The sequence below is a fragment of the Aulonocara stuartgranti genome (assembly GCF_965226115.1).
Source record: "Aulonocara stuartgranti genome assembly, chromosome: 14".
Taxonomy (NCBI): domain Eukaryota; kingdom Metazoa; phylum Chordata; class Actinopteri; order Cichliformes; family Cichlidae; genus Aulonocara; species Aulonocara stuartgranti.
The window spans coordinates 36,873,727-36,896,120 of record NC_138950.1 but is presented as its reverse complement, the minus strand read 5'-3'; the positions used below and the strand labels follow the sequence as shown (position 1 = coordinate 36,896,120).

Below are 22,394 nucleotides of genomic sequence, written 5' to 3'. Positions count from 1 at the left end.
GCATTTTGGATTAGCTGAAGGCTTTTCAGTGAGTTTTTTGGACATCCTGATAATAATGAATTACAGTAGTCCAGCCTGGAAGTAATAAATGCATGAACTAGTTTTTCAGCGTCACTCTGAGACAGGATATTTCTAATTTTAGAGATGTTGCGCAAATGGAAGAAAGCAGTCTTACATATTTGTTTAATATGTGCGTTGAAGGACATGTCCTGGTCAAAAATGACTCCAAGGTTCCTCACCGCGTTACTGGAGGCCAAGGTAATGCCATCCAGAGTAAGAATCTGATTAGATACCATATTTCTAAGATTTTCAGGGCCGAGTACAATAACCTCAGTTTTATCTGAATTAAGAAGCAGAAAGTTAGCGGCCATCCAGGTCTTTATGTCTTTAAGACATTCCTGCAGTTTAACTAATTGGTGTGTGTTATCTGGCTTCATGGACAGATAGAGCTGGGTGTCATCTGCATAGCAGTGAAAATGTATGCTATGTCTTCTAATGATACTGCCTAAGGGAAGCATGTATAATGTAAACAGAATTGGTCCTAGCACTGAACCCTGTGGAACTCCATAATTAACCTCAGTGTGTGAAGAGGACTCTCCATTTACATGCACGAATTGGAGTCTATTAGATAGATATGATACAAACCACTGCAGCGCAGTACTTGTAATACCTACAGCATGTTCTAATCGCTCTAATAGGATATTATGATCAACAGTATCGAACGCTGCACTGAGGTCTAGCAGGACAAGCACAGAGATGAGTCCACTGTCAGAGGCCATAAGAAGATCATTTGTAACCTTCACTAAAGCTGTTTCTGTGCTGTGCTGAGCTCTGAAACCTGACTGAAACTCTTCAAATAAACCATTCCTCTGCAGATGATCTGTTAGCTGTTTGACAACTACTCTTTCAAGGATTTTTGATATGAAAGGAAGGTTGGAGATTGGCCTATAATTAGCTAAGACTGCTGGGTCTAGAGATGGCTTTTTGAGTAAAGGTTTAACTACAGCCAGCTTGAAGGCCTGTGGTACATAGCCGATTATTAGAGATAGGTTGATCATATTTAAGATCGAAGAATTAATTAATGGCAGGACTTCTTTGAGCAGTTTTGTAGGAATGGGGTCTAAAAGACACGTTGATGGTTTGGAGGAAGTAATTATTGAAGTTAACTCAGAAAGATCAATTGGAGAAAAAGAGTCTAACTTAATATCAATGGTACTAAGAGTAGCTGTAGATAATATTACATCTGTGGGATGATTATTGGTAATTTTTTCTCTAATGATAAAAATTTTATTTGTGAAGAAGTTCATGAAGTCATTACTAGTTAACGTTAAAGGGATGGTTGGCTCAAAAGAGCTCTGACTTTTTGTCAGCCTGGCTACAGTGCTGAAGAGAAACCTAGGGTTGTTCTTATTTTCTTCAATCAGTGATGAATAGTAAGATGTTCTGGCTTTGCGGAGGGCTTTCTTATAAAGCAGCAAACTATTTCTCCAGGCTAAATGATGATCCTCTAGATTTGTGACACGCCATTTCCTCTCCAGATTACGAGTCATCTGCTTTAGGGTACGTGTTTCAGAATTATACCACGGAGTCAGGTACTTCTGATTTGAGGCCTTAGTTTTCACAGGAGCTACAGTATCCAGAGTCGTACGTAGTATTCCATATAATGGAATTTAAAAGAAAAAAACACTGACTTTGTGCCACCTGAAAAACTGATTTCATTCATTCTCCACTTGAAATGTTTCATTCAAGTGGATTACCTCTAAATACCTCTGTATCAATATAGTTATAAAAGGAAGGCAAATGTTTGTCCTATTTTTTTCCTTAGATACAGTGAAGGATAGTAAAGGCAGGTGGTCAACATTAGGAGACAAGAAGCAGAAATACTTTATTGAGGCAGCTGCACTCAGGGAACAGGCATCTTAACGCTGAGATCAGAAAGCTCAGAATTTCAAAAAGCATCTCAAAGCTCAGGTTTGGAGAAAAGCTTTTTATGCTAGGTGTTCTTATCAATAAATATCAATGTATTTGTACATAAAATTTATAATGATGTTTATAAACAATCAGTTTCTTAATGATCAAGAAACTGATCTTACAGCCCATTGTTTGTCTGTGGTACTAGTTTCAGGCATTGTGCAAATGTACTGTTTATAAGGTTGGGCAGACTGAAGAAGTCACTTGGATGTGTGACAAAATGTTTTGGGATTACACTTTGTTAGCTTGGGGTCTGGAGCTGCAGCTTAGTGAATTCAGTTGGGCTCAAAATGAATGAAAGAAATTTAAAAAAACGACAACTCGAATTCTTATTTTAAGAGCTGAAAACAATTCCATGTGTGAAACAGATTAAAAGCTGGAGGTGTTGAATATCTGGGTGGACCACTGTCTATTTATTGTTTATTATTATTTATTGTTTGATAATCATCATAGTGGTTTTGGTCTGAAATTAAAAAAAAAAGTTGGAAATGGGTTTGCCTTGCTTCTCTCCTGCTTAGTGTGTCAAATATTTAGTAACTTTTCAGCCTGGTTTAATGGCAATGGTATATTGAATGAATGTAGATTATTCATAGATTTGTAGGCCAGTCTGGAACTGGAGACACAGCTCCTCAACTTTGAAAACGAGTAGATAGCAATGCTACTGTAATCAGTCATAGAAACATGGCCCTGAAATTACATTACCGAGGTGTAAACTGTTGTACTGATCAAAAGAAACACTATATTGATCTGGACACTACTGTCAGCATTTTCTTTTACTGTTTTCTTAATCAGCACGATAGTCTTGGTCTGTGCTGTCTTTTTTACTAGTTTGCAGCTTCTGGACTGTGCCGTGTACACTGAGGAGCATTAAAGCCTCAATATTGAAGTCTGAGGTGAAATGTATTCAAGCTCCTTAGATTACAATGACCTGGATGACTGAAAATTGAACACAGCCTGCATCATTATTATTATGAATTTTTTTTTTTGGTGCAGTTCCAAGAGCTTAATTATCCAAAGCTGATGTTAAAAATGACTGCATATGTCCACAAAACTGGACAAAATATACTTCAGATGTCCGTTGAAAACAGACAACTGAGGCAACAGTTCACACACTTTGACAGCAATGTCTGATGAGTCTTGATTTCTACTGCTACAGCTGGATGGCAGGGTCAGAATAAACAACATTAAAAGCATGGATCCATTGTCCCTTGTATCAGTTGTTCAGGCCGCTGCTTGTGGTGTGATGATGTGGGAATATTTTCTGGGCACCAGCTCAACATAATTTAAATGTCACAGCCCGCCTGTGTATTGTTGCTGATCATGTCGATCTCTTTCTGATGGCTGCTTCCTGCAGGATAATGGATCATGTCACAAAGATTAAATCATCTGAGTACAGCACTATGTTTAGGATACCAGTTTGAGATTATCTGTGACTATGTGTCACTTGTTATTTTTGTGTTTTAATGTTGTGCACCATGTAATGCTGGCATGACTGAATTTCTGTTGTGCTTGCATAGGATTAATAATGGTCTTGAATCTTGAATATATACATTATCTTCAAACTGCAGGCCATATAATGACATATCTCTGTATCAGTGTCTCATGACACTGATTTCAATTTACTAAAGCCTTATAGCACTCTCTGGTGGCCATGATGGAAGGTTACTATGTGGTTCCAGTTCCAGTACCTGTAAAGTCAGATTGTTGACAAAGAGACAAGATTATATTTATTCTTACATAAATTAACTCCAAAGCCCAAACTGTTGTGCTCATTGCAATCATTTATTTATTTTTATGCAGCACTTACATCACACATCAGCTTGTAATAAAAGAAATATTAAAGTTGAAAATATAAGTAAAAGCGATCTAATAACTGTCGGTGGAAACTCACATTATCAGGCTGTATTCAAACTCCCACCAAAAGTCTGCACTCCCAACAACATCAGAGTCTTAATGACGTGGCATCATGTGGATCAATACAATATCTAATGTTTTGACAGCCCTCAAAGCAGTGGGTTAGCCCACAAAGTGGCTTTAAAAAGCAGCCTGGTGGCTTGCATAAATACCATGACCTGGTATGTTGACAGATTTCTTTGTCCTTATTCATTAAAATATCAAGATGACAACAACAAAGCTTCATAATAAGACACCACCAACCTGTTGCTTACTGCGGTTATGTCGGTCTTATATGTACTCTATAGCTGGAATAAAGAAACTAACAGAGGCTCAGTATAGACCTTGCAGTGTTGGAAAAGTAACTGAAATAAGTTGGATATGGCTCAGGGAAACTGTCGAGCACAGTATTGAAAAATGGCAGCTTGTCAACAAACATCATAGAGATAAACATTAACATAAGCAGCAGTTCTTTTAGACAGAAAAGACCACCCTACATTTTCATGTGAAATGCAGTAAAGAATATTATAGAGATTGGCTAGTAATGATCTAAGTGCAGAATGATAAGAAATAAAATATAAAAATTACAGTATGGGAAGAAAATCAACTACTCAGGCACCACCTGAGTTTAGTGGTGCAGCGGTTATTCATCCATTGTGGGTTAATTTGTGATTCGAAATTACCTATGGATGTGTTTGTCTAGCTTTCTGTGTCACCAGACCAATGACTGTAAAAGCTTCTGAACTCAACTAAGAAAATGATTGAACATGGGTCAAGTTTACAATACTGGTGACAAATCCAACTTCCAACTAGACAGTGTTACATTTGCTTAAAATGTTTACTCTTTTTTTGCCTTCATTGGACAGAATGTATGTGTGTAAATTAGGCGTCCCTGATAACCAATAATGGTTGTTTCTTTCAAGAGTGACCATGTTTCAGAAATATAGAGCATACAATATTATAGAATCAGGCGATTATAAAATGAATGCAGAGATGTTGATTATACTTTGTACATTATATAATCAAACTAAGCAGTTAGCACAAACTTCCAATTAATGGGTAATTACTGTGGCTATAGTTAGGGAAATGCTGCAAAATGCTGCCAACAGCAACAGGGTCCTGCATCTCTACACAATCACAGAGGTCAGGCTGATGTCACCGTCAATCTCCAGGGAGGTAACGGCATGCAGGGGGTTGAAACGATACTTGTAAGTATGGGTCTGCATCCCATTGGCCACAATTCGGAAGGAGTGAGCTTCACAACTTATAGTCAACTAAAAAGAAATAAAAGATCATTTTGTTAGTGAAATCAGTTTGTTTACAGTGAAACGTGCTAAAGATAGCACACTTAACATGAGACACAATAGAAACATAAGTTATATGGTACTCCGAGGTCAGATCACCTATAATTCTCCTTTATTTTATGTGAAGTCATGACTGAAAAGCAGTGTACCACAAAGCAATGTGACTTCTACTGAAACTTGTACAGTGTGTATGTTCAGTCGTACCGTGAAAGGCTGACCCCGGTGGAAAGGCATGGCACCACCACGCTCCTCGGAGCCCCACTGATCCCACTGCTTGGTATTTCGCACCACGACATTCTCATTGAAACGTGGGTTGTAATGCAGAGCGATGCCAGACTGGTGGCTAAGATTCACAGTGAACCTGTGACGAAACACAAAATAACGCAATACCAGTGACTAATTAATCAATCATTTCTTTTGTAATTTAAGTCTCTAATTATACAGACAGGACAGTTTGGTTACCAATTGGCTGGCAAAAAAAAAATTCTTATGTTTTTTTAAGTTTGTTTTTTCCTGATAACAAGATTCAATTCAAGAGCAATGTTATGTTACTGTAGCTTTGGCAGATAATTTACATTTCAAACTGTTTTAGATGAAACATTTCAATGTGTATTTGATCACCTACAACCACAATTCTGGCTTCTGTACATTGGCTGTGTCCCTGTGTGGCACACAGATTACAATCAGTCTATTACAGATACTCCTGATGTCCACTCATTATGTGTATACACCTGTCCACAGAATCAATGTGTTCTATCCCAGCCTCTCTTCTACTGTGGGCAAGACCAAAGAGCTGTCAAAGGACATCAGGAACAAATCTGTAACATGCGCAAGGCTAGAATAGTCTACAAGACCATGAAGAATAAACTTGGTGAGAAGGTGACAACTGTTGGTGCACTTATTAAAAAATGGAAGAAATATAAAATGACCATCAATGCAAAATTTTGTCTCATTGAGAAGAGTGGTGGATCAGCCCATTGCTACACAAGAGGACCTTGGTAATGATCTGAAGGTAGCTGGGAGCGCAGCCACGAAATACACTTTTGGTAACACACTACACACTACTACTACATCAGAACAGGAGCACAGAGGATGCAGTCTCCATCGCACTGCACACTGTCCTCTCACACCTGGACAACAACAACACATACGCCAGAATGCTGTTTATAGACTTCAGTTCAGCGTTCAATAAATCCACCCCTCACAACTCATCAGGAAACTGACAGACCTGGGCATCAGTTCCCTCATCTGCAAATGGTTACTGGACTTCCTGACCAACCGCCCCCAACATGTCCGGCTGGATAACCGCTGCTCATCTACAATCATGATGAACACCGGTGTACCACAAGGCTGTGTGATGAGCCCTTTCCTCTACTCCCTCTTCACCCACGACTGCAGACCTGCTGATGGTTCCAACACCATCATTAAGTTTGCAGATGACACCACGGCGATTGGCCTCATCAGTGACAACGATGAGGCCGCCTACAGGGAGGAGGTGGATCGTCTGGCTGAGTGGTGCGACAGAAACAACCTGCTGCTTAACACCGAGAAGACCAAGGAGCTCATCGTGGACTACAGGCTGACCCACATCCACCCATCCACATTAAGGGGACGGCTGTGGAGCGTGTGAGCAGCTTCAAGTTCCTGGGAGTCCACATCTCCGAGGATCTCATCTGGACGACCAACTGCTCCAAGCTGGTCAAGAACGCTCACCAGCGCCTCTTCTTCTTGAGGACTCTGAGGAAGAACCACCTGTCCTCAGACATCCTGGTGAACTTCTATCGCTGCACCATCGAGAGCATCCTGACCAACCGTATAACAGTCTGGTACGGGAACTGCTCTACCTCGGACTGGAAGGCGTTGCAGAGGGTCGTGAAAACTTCCCAGCGCATCGCTGGAGCACCACTTCCTGGCATATGTATTGGACCGTCTTTAACTTGCCTGTGAACATTTTATTAATTCAAAGAAGGATTGGAAGAAAGTGCTGTGGTCAGATGAAACCAAATTTGAGCTCTCTGGCATCAACTCGACCCACAATGCTTGGAGGAAGAGCAATGCTGACCCAAAGAACAGCATCCACAGTCAAGCATCGAGCCAATGGACAGGCCACATACTGCAAGATCTTGAATGAGAACCTCCTTCCTTCAGCCAAATGGGTTGTGAATGGGTCTTCTGGCATGGCCAACACAATGACCAAAACATACACCAAGGCAACAAAGGATGTTTCGTCATGTTAGTGGTCTAGCCAGTCACCAGACCTCCATCCTATAGAAAATGGTAAATGGACTGATTCTTATATAGCGCTTTTCTACTCTCCCAGAGTACTCAAAGCGCTCTATACAACATGTCTCATTCATCCAATCACACCCACTCAAGCAAGCACCTCTAAACTCAAGTGCAACTAATAAGCATTCACACACTCATCTGTGTGTGAATGCTTATTAGTTGCACTTGAGTTTAGACACATCAGAGGGCAATTTGGGGTTAGTATCTTGCCCAAGGACATTTGGCATACAGACTGTCCTCCAGTCTGTATGCCAAATGTCCTTCCAATCAGTAGCTGATCTGCTCTACCACCTGAGCCACAGCCACCCCTATAAAATCTGTGCACAATAATGAAGGCAAGTGGCACCCAAAAACCTAAAGGATAGTGAAAGGTTTTGTACATAGGAGTGGGTCAAAATCTGTGCTTTGTGTGTGCGCAAACCTGGTAACCAACTATAAGAAATATCTTACCACTATGCCTGCCAACAAGGGTTTCTCGACCAAGTACTAAGTCATGTCTTGCCTGGGGATAAAACTGATTTACTCAATGACATGCAAATGAACTTCTAACATTTATGTAATATGTTTTTTTCCCATATTTTTTGTTGATATTGTGCTCTTCTCCATTAAAATGAAGCCACCATAATTCATTTCTTTGGAAGGGATCAAATAATTATCTCCCTCACTGTATAGTTTAATTCTTAATTGTTTCACTTCACTACATAGTTATGATGTTTGCTGTTAAATTGATATATGCTAGTTTCAAAGTAAATAAAGCAACATCTGATCATGAAGTCTGACCTTGTGGCACTTGGGTATACAGTTCCCTGGATGGTGATGGTCCTGCCAGGTCTTAGTCCACCACTGATGGCAGACCTGTATGGAACCACCTGCACACAAGAAATATATATTATTTCAACAGAAAAACTGCAACTCTGACTACAGGTAGGTAAGATTTACCTTCTTAACATCCATCAGTTCACTAGTGACATCTTTAGGGTTAAAGGTAGGGTTAGGGACAATGTTTTAGCCACAAATAAATGAGCACATTTTTAGAAGCCAGAACGTTACCTTTCACAAAAGTCTCGTGCATCCATTTTAATACTACTACAAAGAAAATTCACAAAAAAAGAACAATATAGCATCTTTAGCAACACTAAAGAGTAAAACAGGGTGATTAAGCATTAGGTCTCTCTCTTGTAAGTCCCTGTCATTTAATTAATGATTTTTTATTAAATGATTTAATAATTGATCAACATATTTATTTATTTTGCCTTTCAGAAACCAGGTTGCAGCAGTTTGAATATGTTAAATTGAATAAATCAACACAGAGTCATACTAATTGTCAGCACATTTGAAGCAAAGGCAGAGGAGGAAGAGTAGCAGCAATCTTCCACTGCAGCTTATTAACCAACCATAGACAATACAGATTTTTAATTCATTTGAAATCCTAACTCTTAGCTTTGCACACCCGAACTGGAAAACGCGAAAACCTGTTTTATTTGTTGCTATCTAGACACCACCTGGTTCTTATTTGATTTTCTATCTGATTTCTAAGACTTTTTCTCTCATTTACTATAGACAGTGGGTGATTTTACTATCCTTGTTGGGAAAATCACCCACTGTCAGCCTCAACACTGATTCTATTACATTTAACAGTATTCACTGAAAAAATTATTTTGTCTGATAATTTCTTAATGACATTTAAATTTACAATAATGGATTACACACAGCATCCATACATCCATTTCCAAAGAGGCCCAGACCTCCCTCTGTCTATCCTCCTCCTCCATCTTATCTGGGGGAACACTCAGGCCAGCTGAGCAATATAATCTCTCCAGCATGTCCTGAGTCCTTAGGCCTCCTTCCGTGGGACACCTCACCCAGGAGCTGTCCAGGAGGCATCAAATTCAGATGCCCACCTCATTTGGTGCCTTTTGAAGTAGAAGACTTGCAGCTCTACTCTGAGCCCCTCTTGAATGGCTGTAGCTCAGGTGGTAGAGCAGTTCATCTACTAATTGGAATGGAAGGTTGGTGGTTTGATTCCTGGCTTCCCCTAGTCTCCATGCCAAATATCCTTGGGCAAGATACTAACCCCAAATTGCATACTCCATCGGAGTATGAATGTGTGTGAATGTTAGCTATAAAGCACTAACGAAAGATGTGAATGGGTGAATGCACAAGTTGTGTAAAGCGCTTTGAGTGCTCAGATGAGTAGAAAAGCGCTATATAAGAACCAGTCCATTTACCATCTCATGATGATGAGGTGCAGGTATGTTATTCGACAAGTGTATTTGTGCTTGCCTCACCATGAAGGCCTGGTACAGCATTCACATCTGTATAGGAATTTCTTTTACTTATGTATTAATCACATTATTTTATTGTATAATGCCTTGGTGCCACTGGACTTTAACATGTCTGACACTCATACAGTAAGACAAATGGTGGGGGTGTAGTAAGGAAGTTGGGGGAAGCAGAGCACAGGAAGAGTCTTTTGTCTTTTCAAGGACTCTGGGAGGTAGCAAGGGAGTGTGAACCTGCCTTTTGTTCCTGAAGAAGGTATTTAACTGAGAGCCATGCTGGGCTCAGGGAGACTCTGCTGACCGTCTGTCCCGCGGTCATGTAGGCTCTCCACAAGCTTGGTTTTCTGTTCTTTGTGTGTTTGGATTAAAGAACGTTAGCTACCGCTCACCGCTCGTCTGCAGGCTTTATTTAAATGGAAAACTTCCACAACACATCACTGCAGACACCACCCCAATCTGTATGTCAGTCTTTTGCTCCTCTCTTCCCTCACTCGTAAGTAAGACCCTAATATGCTTAAACTCCTCCAATTGGGGCAGAAACTTGTCCCTGGCTCTGAGTGAGTGTTCCACCCTTTTCCATGGCCTCAGATTTGGAGATGCTAATTCTAACTTCTGCTGCTTCACATTCTGCTGAGAACCATTCCAGTGCGACCTGGAGGGCACCACCTTTGAAGCCAACAGAACCACATCATCTGCAAAAAGCAGAGATGAGATTCTGAGGCCATCAAAGTAGAATTAGTTGTTTGACTACCTCAGTAACCTCTCCCCCAGTGATGGGTTAGTCCCCCTCCTTGTCCCCAAACTGCTTTCTCTACAGAAGCCATGTCAGTGGGATTAAAAAGTATTACTTACACCGCCCAACACTGCTCAACTATATCCTTAGCTAAAGTCAACAAGCAGCACCCCCACCTCTAATGTACACTATGTAAGTAAAATACTGCTGTTACAAACTAGAACCTGACCACGATACTCACTGGTGTTACAGGAGGAAATCCAGGCTGTGCTGGGAATCCGGGCTGTGCTGGGAATCCGGGCTGGGGTTGAAAGCCTAATTGTGGAGCAAACGCAGGCTGAGCAGGAAAAGCTGACTGTGCAGGAAATAAAATACAAAAAGAAACCACTTTGTTATCACTGTTCTATCATATTCTTGATTATTTATCAGGTTTAAGATTATTCAAACATGAGCACAAATACACAACCAACTATGCTGCTATATTACTTATGCATTTCAAATAAACAGCCAATAAATTGTGTAAACTTCCTCACCACAGGGTTCTGAAAAGCAATGGAAGAAATTTCCACTTTTCCACCCACTGAGATGGTGTCAACCTGGTGAAATGGCAGGCGATGTCTGTACTCCATAAAGTAGCAGCCATTGATGCTGAGCTGGTAATAGTACATATGGAATTAAATTTGTGTCTTATTGTCCAAACAGTAAAAACTATTTTTGCACAACAATAGATTTTAGAGAAAGAATCACAAAGAAGAGTATTTTAAGAAATTCTAGTTTTTTAAATAAAACTTTCAATACAATAAATAGATTTTTATGATATGAATGATCTGCTCTACACTTAAATAAACACACAAATACAGTAAAATGAAATGTCAACTGAGTAGATCATATTAAAATGTTTAGGAGCTGACCTGGTAGAAGTCCCGGGTGACAGCAATGACAAGAGTGAAAGAGGACCCAGCAGGAAATGGGGAATTGTACTTCCTCTCTTCAGTGCCCCAGCTCCCATTCTGGAAAGTGTTGGTCACCACATAATGCTGACTTTCATAGCGTGGGTTAATGTGGATAGCAATGTTCGCACCAGCCATGGAACCACACTGTAGATTCACATGGAACCTGTGAGTAAGAAAGTGAATAAGAAGGAATATATGGGTGTATCATGTGATTATATTCACAGACAACTAATGAGTATAAGTTGTAATTTTTAAGTTTTTGGAGTTTTTAAATGACTGTGCTGAGTAAAGAACTAAAAATTAACAAAAATATTCCTTACAGTGGGGCAATGATCTACAGACATTCATTTCTTTGTAAGTTACAAAGAAATGAATGTCTGTACTTTTTATTTTACTGGAGAGAAAGAGAATAAGATCTTAAGATGCAGGAAAAAAAACATAATACATTAATATGACCTAGTAAACCTTTTCTGCTTTTCTGTTCATCCAAACATGGCAGGTTAAGGTAATGCTAAAGAACCTAATTTTATTTTCATGTGAGCACAGCACTTTCTCCTGTGCCTTGTCAGATGTTGACTGGCCTTTCAACGGGGGGTCACCCAAGCCCCTGCATTGTGAGGTCTGTGGACAACAGCACAGTGGTCAGGCTAACCGCAGGGGGATAACAACACTTTCTCTTATTCAGAATCATGTATAATGATAGGTTGGTGACACATGTTTTTATCTTCCACATTCCTGCAGTCCCACACAAGGTCAAGGTGTGTGTAAAGTTTGACCTGACACACTGGTATGTTGTTTACGTTTGAGGAGCATTTAGTGCAACAGCACATATGTAACCACCCCTCCCCTGCAGCTGAGCCAGGGACCTCGCCTGCCACGGTCTGCCAAGGTCGAAGCTGGGTCATGTTCACCCACACAAAATTCAGACATTAGAAGAGTCTTTTTTTTTTTTTTTAAACAGAGAGCCGACCCAGACTTCCTGTTTTGGGGTTCTGGACCCTGCATATCAGATCCATGCCTTTTTTTAAAAAAAACAAAAAAAACACCTTGGCTCATGTGATGAGACACATGATTAATAGTGACCTCTTAAGTGGCTGTCCCTTAACACAGATGTGCAGCGGTCTGTATGGGCTATCAACTTTCAATGAAACAAACATATCTTTTCTCACACAGTAACTTCTTACTGTATTTACTTTTGTTGCTCCTGCCCCAGACACATCTGCCCATTGAGTGGACTGAACACTCTCACGTGGTTTTGGTGACTTAATTACTTCTGATTGGATCTTGTCAGTCCAGAACATTTTCATCTCTTTTTTATTTATAGATGAAAGTGTTAATGTCCCCCTGCATTCGTTTTTATTTAGTTTCGTCTTGTTTTGTGCAAAAAAAAAAAAAAGTTGACGAAAGCTTTGAAGAAAATTATTGGTTAACAAATAAAACACTTCTGCTGATAAATAAAGGAACAAGCAGACAGACCTGTCAGCCCCAGGTACGACACGTCCACTGACAGTGATAGACTTCCCCTCCTGCAGACCACCTTGGATTGACCCAGTGAATGGGATTATCTAGAAAGAACATGGATAAACATCTAATTACTGGCTTTATATTTTGACTGCAAAATCTAATATGCTACAAAAATTAAATACATGAAGTTAGAATGCCACATAAACCAAAGAAACAGTCATTTTGTTACTGATCATTCTTTCTTTTCTTTCTAATGGATATATATCTACATATTTTGTAGCTACTTTGTTTCCTGAAGGTGCTCTTTGTATCACTTTCTTAACTTTTTAATATGTGTGTCTCTTTCTTCATGAATGTCTGTTTTTATGTTTGCAGCAGTTTAATAGAAGAAGAAAAGGCTGGCAAAATTGACATGAAAACTCACATCTAAGTTGGAAAAACACATATTTGTGAACTTTAATTTGTTCAGTTTTGAGAATATTTTGGTACACAAAGTTGCACAGTTGTTGATATCATACAAAGAAGAACACAAATTATTTGCTTCATTCTAAGGTTTTTTTATGGTGCAGATATATTTATTTCACAAATTCCAACTGGGCGATGGCTGTTTCTCGACTGGCGCTAGACTTCAGTGTACCATCAGAAGAGCTGAGATTGCGGGTTCCAATATACTCTGCATTGACTGATGCCCCCAGAACTCCAAACCAATGGAACGGGATATATGACTAAGTAACTTGTAAATGGTGAAAACATAATACCAACAACAAGTTGCTAAATGGTCGGACTATAGGCTTTATAAATATATATACATATCAGCATACACACACAGGAGGAAGTGATTGAAAAACATGAATTAGGCTAAACTCATTGGGGTGGGGAAAAGCAATAACACTCTATTTGAGCACTCAGTTATTCCTTATTACAAACTTCAGTCACACACACGCGCGCCAACAGGAAGCCTCCTCAACCTAAACATGGCAGACTTTAACCTAAAAATGCAGCCTGGTCCCAGTGTAAGGACCTCCAGGACCTCCACAGCAGCCAGCAGTTGGCACTCACATTAAAATAAATAAATAATACATTTAAAAAATGTAGAGTCTAGAAAAGAAAGTGTTTTATCGTCTCTCCCTGGAAAAAAGATTTTCACCCCAACGACACCTTTACATAGATATACAAAGGACAACAATAATACATGTTATCAGCAGCATAATTATTATTATTAGTGTTATTATTATATATCTGGTCCCAATAAAAGTCCTGCTACTCATGATGTACTTAGAACCAAAGAAGGGGGAAAGGCCTCAAAAATGCAAAAGGATGTTGCTGCTGTAAACCACTTCCTGCTAAACTGTCATGCATGAATTGCAGCTTCACTATTATAATCTGATCTTATAGGTAGTGGAATATAGAAATAATGAATACCATTTTACACAAGAACATCAGAGAATAGCTGTGACTTTAATTATTGATCTTCTATTATTGATAGACTTTTACACACTATCTTTAGTTTAAGTTGTGTGACACCAGTTTTAAAGCCTGCAGTTCGTCTTAACCGCACTGTTTATTGCACTTGGTTTGTTTGTGCGTCGCAGATGTTTAAGCAAATGTATTTACTTCTGGGCCACTAAACATGTCCAAATATGAATTCTGTTCTGGCTCGATATTTTACACGCTATATCCGTATCGGAATAACGCAAGTTGTTCGGGTTGTTTTCGAACTTTCTTTTTGTTCATATTCTGCGCATCTGTTTCCCACCTAACCGCTGCACTGGAGCCAAAACTCGAGACGCCTCACGGACTCAAGCATCTGCATGTGTCTTTTCTTCCCTGAAAACCTCGAGGCCAAAGTTCACTTCAGTGTTTAGATTCAGGAAGCAGCAGTGTACACTTCCTCATTCACGCTGCTCGCAAGTGAACATTTTGGAAAGATCGGAAAGTTTTACAAAACAAAACTTTTATGATGCGCAAAAAACCCAAAACGTTTTACTCTCATGCGTATAACCAAGCCGACCAGCGAGGTCTAAAACTCGCACTGCCTGTTTGTGTTCGCTGCGTTCACCGGGCCTTGCGTAACGGACTAACGGAGCAGCCGTGAGAGAGGAGTATTCTTGCCGTCCGTGAAAGAGCGAAAAGTCTTAAGATGAACATATTTTATTCTCTTACCGGGTTGTAAAAAGGTGACTGCTGATAAAAAGCCATATCCCTGAACGGAAAGACGGAAGATTGTTGAGCTGTAGAGTGCTCTGAATTTCGCGAGTTAGCCCACCTTTAGGTTTCGTTTTTCCTATAATAGGCGGTATTTAAAGGTTTTTTGCAAGCTGCTTATTTGCTTATCCTGCCAGAGTCCCCCACCACCCCGCCCCTCTCTTCCTGGCGGTATTTAAATATGATGAATCGTATCCGTTTCCCTCAGCATTGACATCTGGCTAACTGTAGACTATCAGACCTCAAACAAGACTCTACAACACACACATTCATACAGACAGCAGACAGACAAATTTTCAATAAAAAATAATTTCACTACACTGTAACTCCTGCAGCAACTTAAAGTTTAATGGCAGGCCATCTCCAAAGCTTTAACTTAATATGGAAAGAAAATAATGGCTCTGTATTATCACTGTGGGAAAAATGATTTGGACTAGCACACACTTTTGTGCAATGATGCTTTCTTTACCACCACAGGTGTCAGGGCTCTGTGTGCGGGCAGGCGGAGAGGAGGATCCAAACGCAGGACTCAGACACTAACTTGAAACTCAAAGACCTCAGCTTTATTGCTGGTACGAAAGCAAAACATGAAGTGAACATGGACTATGGAGAACAGAAACACACAGGCATAATCTGATGATACGACGTGACACCGAGCATGGGAAAACACAGGGCTTAAATACACAGGGTAGTAATGAGGGAATGGGCAACAGAAGGGAGACACAGCTGGGGGAGATCAGGGCTAAAGAGACGGGGGAGCTAAGCTGCACACACCAACATAAGACAAAGACTTTCACAATAAGACAGGAAACAAGAAGTACTAAACCAGATGCAGACATGACACTGAGAGACAGACTAGACACTGAACAGAAACTGCAACACACATGAGAACCCAAAACCTAAGAACTGATCCCTCACCAAGAATAACAGAAACAGATCTATAATGATAATAATAAACAAAGCACCAGAACATCAGAAAACAATCCATAATGCAAAAATAAACCAAAACATAATAAACTCAAAATACTGGGTCCAACGGACCCAGAACCGTGACAGAACCCCCCCTCCAAGGGCTGGCTCCCGACAGCCCCAAACGAAAAAGCACAAAGCACCAGGCCAGAGTGGGCGGAGGGGGCCCAGGGGCCCGTTCTTCGTATCTCGCTAAGTAGGTTAGCTGGATTAAATTGTTGACGATTTCGCGTGATCTTGGATCGTTCGGTTCCCCGAAGCTCATCCGGGACTTGCTGCCATAGCAACAGAGCCATAAGCGTAAACCTGCTCGGGAGCAGGTTCACTTTATGTAAACAGGATTAGATCGCGGCCACGCAGGTATGTCCGCTTCATTTATACGAAAGCAACAGCGATATTCCACCACTGTTTCACCATAAATAAATAACATCAATGTAACTAAAGATAATGCAGCACCTGATCCATTTATTGATTTCACACAGATACATACAGGTCATTTCCTAAAAAAGGGAAATGTACTATTAACATTCTATTACATGTATGTGATTATTTCAGATGTAAGTCATATTTCAGAGTAGTAATTGGAAATTACTTCGTGTAATCAAGATGAGAGACCACGGCTATAAAAGCGAAGGTGGATTTGGGAAGTCTGTCGCAGCCATGTCCTGTCCGTATACGCAAGCCACCCATTGCGGAAGGTGCAAGATTGATAAGGAGAGTCCTCAGAATTCAGCGTATATTGCGGGACAGACAGGATCCTTTAGCTCAGCGCGACAGTGTGCTCATAGAGAGATATCGATTTTCCCGTGAGGGTATTATTCACTTAACCAACTTGTTGACGAGGGGGTGCAGGACCACCACCTGTCTTTTTTTTGCTCTGCCCTTTTCTTGGTTGCTGTTATGAACAAACAAACAGAGTATTCCAGGGTCTCTTTCCAAGAGACGACAAGCAATATAAGTGATAAATATTACCATTCTGTAGGATATTCTTATATTTCACTTTTACTTGTTCCCATGTTCTAGTGGGTCCTGTTGTGGCTCTAATGTGTAAGGGGATATAATATAACATAATATAATATAATGTAATATAATATTGGTTAATATAGTGTAATATAATAAATCTACCCTACCGCCTACTGGTGTTGGCCAGAGGGGCCGATGGCGCGATATGGCAGCCTGGCTTCTGTCAGTCTGCCCCAGGGCAGCCTGGCTACAACCGTAGCTGCCTCCACCAGTGTGTGAATGTGAGAGTGACTGAATAGTGGCATTGTAAAGCGCTTTGGGTGCCTTGAAAAGCGCTATATAAATCCACTCCATTATTATTGTTATTATTAAATTACTTACGAGTTTAATTTGTCAGCAACTTTCTGCCAGCCCTCTCTCCTTGCTTTTGCAGCCTTTGCAGTGTTCCCTTGCGTTCTGATTAAACTCTGAAACTCCTGAAATCCCTCACTCAAGAGTTCTTGCTCTGCTGCCGAAAAATACCGAGCGCTCTCCTTCGACATTTTCGCCGACCAATCAGAGGGTTGCCGATCAATGTTTCTACTATCGATGCGTAGCCCCTTTTACGACACCCAGTGATCTCACATTACTTCATCCAGCTGTACTGATCGTCAACAGCAGGTGTGTTCGGAGAACCGGATTAGCGAGCTCACGGTTAGCGCGATGATTTGGTCTTGGATGTAGTAAGCGACGTACGAAGAACGGGCCCCAGGACGGAGGGACAGAGACCAAACAAAAAACAAGAAGAACCAGAGTCCAAAAACGCAGAAAAGCACATCAAAAACAAAAGGAAACCAGAGCTCAACAAGAGCCCACGAAAAGTTCAGGGGGCCGACCGTGCACACGGCAACGGCGGCGCGGGCAAAACCAATTGGGAGCCCGACCACTTGGAAGGCAGTGGCGGCCACAGAGCAGGTCCGGAGGTCCGGTGTGGCAACGGCAGGACCAGACGAAGACGAAGGCGGAGCTGAGGCTGGACCAGATGAAGACGGAGCTGAGGCTGGACCAGGCGTGGATGAAGACACGGCTGCGGAACCTGACGGCAGCGGGACGGCTGCAGGCGGTGATGCTGCAGGCGGTGATGCTGCAGGCAGTGATGCGAATGCTGCAGGCGGTGATGCTGCAGGCGGTGATGCGAATGCTGCAGGCGGTGATTCGAATGCTGCAGGCGGTGATGCTGCAGGCGGTGATGCTGCAGGCGGTGATGTAGAAGTCGCGGGGGATGATTCAGCAGGTGACGGCTGAACAGACTTCCCTGGACCATCAGCAAATGTGAGGATGTTTTGGCTGGGTCCTCCAGGACCCTCAGTTAACGAGGCGTGTTGCTGGACGGGCTCCTCGGACCCTCCAGCGGAGACAGGAGGCTGAACGGGCCCCTCGGACCCTCCAGCTGACGACACTTGAGGCTGGACGGGCCCCTCGGGCCCTCCAGCTGGAGCAGATGCAGGACCAGAGGCAATTGGGACCCCTGGCTGAGGGTGAAGATGAGTGGCTGACTGAGCAGATGACAACGCTAATGATTCCTCCACTAACTGAGCTACTGACTGGGTTATGGACTGTAACAAAGCTTGCAGAAAATCTGGTTGTGGTATCGACTGAGCTATGGATAGCGGGGGTGAAGACTGAGCTATGGGTGACTGAACTTGAGATGAAAGTGATGGTGGTGGAGTTGGTGACTGGGCTACAGGCGGCTGCTGAGCAGGAAACACTGGACACTCAGCTGAAGGCGGCTGCTGATCAGCTAACTGAGCTGAAGGCAGCTGCTGATCCCGTGAGCTCCGCCAGCAGCCAGCTGTGCCAGAGTGACCGAGCCCCAGGCCGAGAGGCCAAGGGCACCCCACCCCCGAAGTGGCCTGAGTGAGCCCCAGGCTCCAGGCCCCAACAAGCAGCTGCCAGGAGTGAGCCGGTGCGTACCTGGACGTCCATCCCCGGACACAAAGAACCACCAACGCACCGATGTCTGAGGTCGTCTGCCACTGGCAGGGAAGTGGTGGGGGGAGATAGGCCTCCATACATTAGAGGGCCTGAGATGTCCCCAGAGAGGTAGCGTCTGATACCCAACCTGACATATAGACACAGACAAACAGGCACACACAGATACAAACATCCATTCCCACCCTCATGCTCTCATATGCACTTACTCAACACTCACCCAACGTGGAGACAGACATAAAGAGACACTGTACACACAATCACACTCCCCAAGCGTACTCTAAGCGCCAGGTCCAGGTACCCTTGCCCCTGGAGGGGGAAACTGCACCCAGACCCAGGTAGTGTTACCCTTTTCCCTGGGGTGGAGAGAAACAGACGGCCCTGGCTCGGCAGCAGCAGGGAGACCCCAGACCTCAATCGGACGGCCAACTCCTCCTCCTAGCCCCCCCGCTCCAATAGGCAGCAGAGAACGGGGGTGTGTGAAGACTCCAAACCTCCCTCCGCCTGCTCATATGTAGTGTTGATACATGTGTGTTCTAAGGTGCATTTAAAACCAGTTGCACAGTTGTTGATATCATACAAAGAAGAACACAAATTATTTGCTTCATTCTAAGGTTTTTTTTATGGTGCAGATATATTTATTTCACAAATTCCAACTGGGCGATGGCTGTTTCTCGACTGGCGCTAGACTTCAGTGTACCATCAGAAGAGCTGAGATTGCGGGTTCCAATATACTCTGCATTGACTGATGCCCCCAGAACTCCAAACCAATGGAACGGGATATATGACTAAGTAACTTGTAAATGGTGAAAACATAATACCAACAACAAGTTGCTAAATGGTCGGACTATAGGCTTTATAAATATATATACATATCAGCATACACACACAGGAGGAAGTGATTGAAAAACATGAATTAGGCTAAACTCATTGGGGTGGGGAAAAGCAATAACACTCTATTTGAGCACTCAGTTATTCCTTATTACAAACTTCAGTCACACACACGCGCGCCAACAGGAAGCCTCCTCAACCTAAACATGGCAGACTTTAACCTAAAAATGCAGCCTGGTCCCAGTGTAAGGACCTCCAGGACCTCCACAGCAGCCAGCAGTTGGCACTCACATTAAAATAAATAAATAATACATTTAAAAAATGTAGAGTCTAGAAAAGAAAGTGTTTTATCGTCTCTCCCTGGAAAAAAGATTTTCACCCCAACGACACCTTTACATAGATATACAAAGGACAACAATAATACATGTTATCAGCAGCATAATTATTATTATTAGTGTTATTATTATATATCTGGTCCCAATAAAAGTCCTGCTACTCATGATGTACTTAGAACCAAAGAAGGGGGAAAGGCCTCAAAAATGCAAAAGGATGTTGCTGCTGTAAACCACTTCCTGCTAAACTGTCATGCATGAATTGCAGCTTCACTATTATAATCTGATTTTATAGGAAGTGGAATATAGAAATAATGGAGCAGCCGTGAGAGCGCAGAGGAGTATTCTTGAGTCATGAGTAAATGAGTCGTATCCGTTTCCCTCAGCAATAACATCCGATTTAACTAGTGGTGTGCGATACTGCATATTTTGGTATCGATCCGATACCAAGTAAATTCGGGCCAGTATCGCCGATACCAATACCAATACGATACTGTTCAATAAATAAGGTGGATGCCTCATTGAATTGCTAAATCACAATTAATTTTCATGACCTTAAGTGTTTTTTGTGATGTTTCCTTTGGTATTATTAATTAGTTAAAACCCAGGACATAATTAGGAGAAATAATTTATTTATAATTAAATAAAAAATGTTTTATTATTGTGGTGGCTCGTGGTTTGCGATGCTGCTGCAGGTGAGATGGACTCACCTTCACTGCATCTACAATCATGCCTCACCGGCTTAAAACCTGTGCGCTGCTTGTAGTGTTGTTGTTTTTGGTGTTGATGTGTACAGCTGGCAGCAGGAGGGCTGCAGCTGTTGAATGTAGGCTACTGTTACAGCAACCGGGTGATCACTGTAAGGGTGGACAGCTCGGGGTGAGCCGGAGGCTGGCGCGCCAGCGGGACCTGCCAAGCTGGAGATGGAGGTCGAGGTGCGCAAGGTGTGCTGGGGTCCTGCCTGAGGACGGCGTGCTGTCCGCTTCGGCACGCAGGCTGCATGGTCCTGCGTGCTGGCCATCTGCCCAGCTGCCTCTGAGCCCTGGCTCACTTCCACTCCTGCTGCGCCGCCGCTGCTTGGCATATGGGTGGCCATCAGGCCACCTTCCGGGCTTCCGCTGGAGGCGCGGGCGACCGCCAGAGTGGACACTTCCCCGTCGCTGGGGCATGGGGCACCGATGGTCCGGGCCGATTCCCTCGCCTGCTCGCGGGGTGGGGTGAAGCGGGCGATGGGGGTATGTGGCAGGGCGTGTTCTGCGATGCCGCTGCAGGTTTGGTGGTGGTGATGTGTACGGCTGCCAGCGGGAGAGCTGCAGCCATTGAATGTACTGTTACAGCAACCGTGTGATTATTGTAAGAATAAATGATGCGGCGAAGCATGAAAATGCCATCGGGTCTGCCGTGGTGGGGATCTTTTTTTTGTTGTTAATATTAAGTGCACGCAAACCAGTAAACAAATTAAAACAAATACTGTTGATAAACTATAATACAAAAATTACAATTAAAATCCTGCTGACACAGGAGCGTCGAGTCCAGCGACCTGGCTGTTTCGTCTTTGCCGAAAGCACAGCATAGCAAACAAGCAGAACTCAAAGTAAAGAATCGATCTAACCAGACTAGTATCGATCCGATACTGATCCCGATCCGCCCACCACTAGTTTCCAGGCTTTGTGTTCAGGTTTTGCTGGGAACCAGTGTTCTTGTTTTATGCTCAATTATTTTTGGTTAATAGGCTCAGACTGGTCAAATGTAGATTTGGTTAAATATGTAAACAGCACAAAATATATATTACTCTTCTTATATGTCAGTTAAGATAAGTACTTGGAATGTTAAAGGGTCCAACAATGTGGTGAAAAAAAGAGTCTATTCTAAATTCTCTGAAGAAAGATTTGATTCACATTCCTTTTTTGCAAGAAACCCCAGATGATGAACATAAAAAATACTGTAGAGAATGGGTTGGTCAAATTTTTTTTACATCCTACTCCACAAATAAAAGGGGGGTTATTACTCTTATACACAAAAATCTTCCCTTCACTGTTACAGCCACTCACAAGGACAATGAAGAAGATATATTTTGGTTAAAGGGATGTTGCATGGGGTAACTGCTCTCCAAGGTAATATATGCGCCGAATGCACAGGATGACGAGTTTTACACAATATTATTTAGTCAATTAGTGGACATGGACTGTGCTAATATAATATTAGTGGGTGACTTTAACTGTGTTTTATGCCCAAAA

At 42.2% G+C, this 22,394-nt stretch overlaps 1 protein-coding gene across 1 annotated transcript; it reads right to left on the bottom strand.

Annotated features, from left to right (window-relative positions):
- Positions 1–3,732: 3,732 nt before the first annotated feature.
- On the bottom strand, positions 3,733–15,220 carry lgals9l3 (lectin, galactoside-binding, soluble, 9 (galectin 9)-like 3). The gene is made up of 8 exons (XM_082503369.1): positions 15,050–15,220; positions 12,899–12,987; positions 11,381–11,585; positions 11,003–11,122; positions 10,711–10,824; positions 8,235–8,323; positions 5,373–5,529; positions 3,733–5,138 (listed from the first exon to the last, which is right to left on the bottom strand). The coding sequence occupies exons 1-8, from the start codon at positions 15,083–15,085 to the stop codon at positions 4,992–4,994; spliced, it is 957 nt and encodes a 318-aa protein (XP_082359495.1). The 5' UTR covers positions 15,086–15,220; the 3' UTR covers positions 3,733–4,991.
- Positions 15,221–22,394: the final 7,174 nt, after the last annotated feature.